Here is a 3,135-nt window from a genome sequence, read left to right as displayed (position 1 = left end):
AAAAACCATATCTCCACCTTCGCCCGACTCGGTTATGATCCCCCAAGCTTCACTTAGCCAAACGAATCTGCAAAGCTGTGAGACGATCCTTTCATCCACTCCGACAAGGGAAAAAAAAAAGAATGGAAATAACACATGGTCCCGGAACGAGGCAAAAAGAAAAGAGGGAAAGAGAGAGGGCTGAGGTGAGCTGGTTTACATAGAGAGAAAGATCCTGAGAACACTCAGAAACATCACGACACGCAAACTTACACATGCTTCCGACCGTCTGAGCTTGCTTTCGTGGAAAAAAAAAAAAAAAGAAAGAAAGAAAAACAAAAAAAAAAAAACATTAAAGTCACGAAACAGCAATATCCAATGTTAAATGTTAGAGGAGTTACAGGCTGACGAGCTTTAGGGAAATGCAGTCCAGTGCAGGCTTTACACAAATGACAGGTGGATTCCTCAGTAATGTAGATCAGTAATGTGTGTGTGTTTGTGTGTGTGTGTGTGTGTGCCATAAAGGGTCCCTGAGCAACTTGGCCAGGCTGGTTAAGTGTACAGCACAGCTCGTAAAGCATTTACAACAGTGCCTCTCTGAGGATGACAAGGAGCAGACAAACCCTCGAAGCTATCGATAGCTGATCCGTCCTCGTGTGTGTCCTTATGCTGATCATGTGACCGTTTTCATCCGAGACTTGTTCTGCCTTTTTTTCTCTCTTTTTCTGTCTTGTGGGTGTCTGAGGGATTCGTTTGCAGGCACTTCACTGAATACAAATAAAAACAATAAAAAATGTCCTCCAGTGCCAATTGTCAAAGTCTCCTGAGGGTCAGCGATGTGTGTGTCTGTGTGTGTGTGTGTGTGTGTGTGTGTGTGTGTGTGTGTGTGTGTGTGTGTGTGTGGGGTTATTTTCTTAATGACCTGTTTCTCAGCAAAGTTTACTTCGAGAGCTCTGAAATGAAAACGCACTTATTTATGAAGAGGGGGAGCTTTGTTTCTAGGCTGCCATCGTGAGTGCTGGTGTTGTGCGCGTGTGTGTTTTCGTCTGTCAGTATCGTAGACTTCGAATGTCTGTCTGCGCGAGTGTGTGTTTGTCAGCAAAAGTCGCTCTTGAGCACTGTGGGTACGAGTGCTCGTCCTGCACGTGTGCGTAATGTCAACTCGTCACTTCTATCAGCAGTCCTTGTTTTCCAGAGACAGCTGGGCGGCTGCGCGGTGCAGTTCGGCACTCAGTTTGTGAGGGGCGGAGCTCTCGCTCTCCTCCCTCTCGATTCCTGCGCTCTCGCCGTTCTTTTTGTCGCCCCGGACTTTTTTATCCTCTGCCTCCTCGGTGTGCTGCTCCTGGTCCCAGCGCCTCTTGAAGCGCAGTTTCAGCGGGATGCACTGAGAAGGAGAGGGCAAGGGGGTGTGTCCGTGCCCGCTGGACGCCGGCGGCGTGTCTGGCTCGCTCTTCACCGTGGGCATGGTGCCGCGAAACGACGATGAGGAAGGGGCACCGAAGAGTGGCGGAGGAGCCGGGGCTTTGAACACGTCTTCCTCAGAGTCGTCGTATTGAGGAGGTGCAGAAATGCCATTGGACTGCCGCCCAAAAATGTGGTGGTGATGGTGGTGATGATGGTGGTCACGGCGGTGGGCAGAGAAAAACTCTTCGTCCCGCTCATCTCCCTCGTCATCGCTGATGTCGGTGACTTCAACCTCCTCCTCAGATTCGATGTCGGAAATGGGCTCTACCTGCATCACCACAACCGCAATGATGGACAGACAGAGAAAGGGGTGGTAAATACGAGGAAAAGGTAAAAGGAGTCATAATAAGGCTTGCTTTCAAAGAAGCCTATGAATGATTATGGCTTTAATACATGGTGTGGACAAAAGTATTGGGACACCTGACTTTTCCAGCCACATGTAGTTCTTTAAACTGTTACCACAAAGCTGAAGGCACACAATTGTATAAAATGTCTTTGGAGGTAGTGGCATGAAATTTTCCCTTCACCCAAACAACATGTGGTTTACATGGAATGGAGTGAAAGATCTTAAGTGGCCTGCTATAGAGCTCTGACCTCAACCCTATTGAACACTTTAGGGATAAATGGGATCTCAGGCCTCCTCACTTCACCTACATCAGTACCTGAATTTACTAACATCCTAATCGCTGAATGAGCACAAATCTCCACAAACACACTCCAAAATCTAATGGAACATCTTCCCAGAATGGGGGACTAAAAATGTGTTTAGATGTTCAGAGAACAAATACTTGTTTAGGGGTCCATAAACCTTTGTCCATCTAATGTATTCAGCATCTGCAGCAAGTTATAAAAAAAGGACTTGTGGACGAATTCCAATAATTGGGACAAAAATAGGTTTGGATGTTTTGATACAATGAGTTTGGCCAGATATTGAAGTGCTAACAATACCGGTGACGCACTCGTAAATGACATCACCATCCATAAAAAAATTGTATACTGTTTTGTCACGTTTAAATCAAGACTGCACATTAGAAGTTATGTCTTAAAACCTTTAGCATCAAATAAAACTAGTATAAAAATAGTGAGAAGTAATGTGGTCATTTTTCCCATTAAGAAAAACTTGTCAAAATATTTTCTAACATTTTGAAAATGTCCATGGCTCCACATAAAAAATAAAAAAAAAAAGTTTTTTGAGAGTTTGTTCATCGATTCATTACAATAGTGGTATTTTTTCATTATAAAGATATTCTGAAGTATACACGTATTTAACACGCACCTTGATCTTGGGTAGGCCGGTGCTGTTGAGCGAGCCGCTCGATGACGAGTTGGAGACGATGCCTGAGCTTAGGTCGCTGCCGAAAGAGAGCGAAGAGCCGAGGGCAGATGAGGAGGACGAGCCGAGGGAACCCTGGTGTCCCTGTGCCTCACGCTGCTGCTTTCGGCCCAGCGGTGGAGGCTGCAGCTTGAACTTGAAGGGGGTGTGATGGGCGTCGTCAGCCGGTGCCAGTGGGTACGAGTGGGTGAGGACGGACGGACGCTCGGCGGTACTCTGCAGAGGCTTCTCGAGTCGCTGCGGCTGGGGCACGACCACGTTGGGGTAGTGAAAGAGGGCCCGAGGGCTCAGGTGGTAGTTGTAGACGCTCTGCGTATGCGCCTGCAGGTAGCGCTGCATGTCCTCAGCGCTGAATGAGA

General features: G+C 47.1%; 1 protein-coding gene across 1 annotated transcript in view; it reads right to left on the bottom strand.

The window, feature by feature from the left end:
* Positions 1-933: 933 nt before the first annotated feature.
* The window catches only part of erfl3 (Ets2 repressor factor like 3), a 40,672-nt gene continuing 38,470 nt past the window's right edge, over positions 934-3,135 (bottom strand). Inside the window, exons 4-5 of the mRNA XM_046847461.1 lie at positions 2,720-3,135; positions 934-1,711 (exon numbers count right to left, since the gene is read on the bottom strand). The exon at positions 2,720-3,135 is cut by the window's right edge and continues 489 nt beyond it. Coding sequence (XP_046703417.1) covers positions 1,154-1,711; positions 2,720-3,135 — 974 coding nt within the window. The 3' untranslated portion in view covers positions 934-1,153. The remainder of the gene's footprint in view (positions 1,712-2,719) is intronic.

This window comes from Silurus meridionalis, chromosome 4 (assembly GCF_014805685.1).
Source record: "Silurus meridionalis isolate SWU-2019-XX chromosome 4, ASM1480568v1, whole genome shotgun sequence".
NCBI classification, from domain to species: domain Eukaryota; kingdom Metazoa; phylum Chordata; class Actinopteri; order Siluriformes; family Siluridae; genus Silurus; species Silurus meridionalis.
Note: the sequence above shows the minus strand (reverse complement) of the source record. Positions and strands in the feature narration are given on the sequence as shown.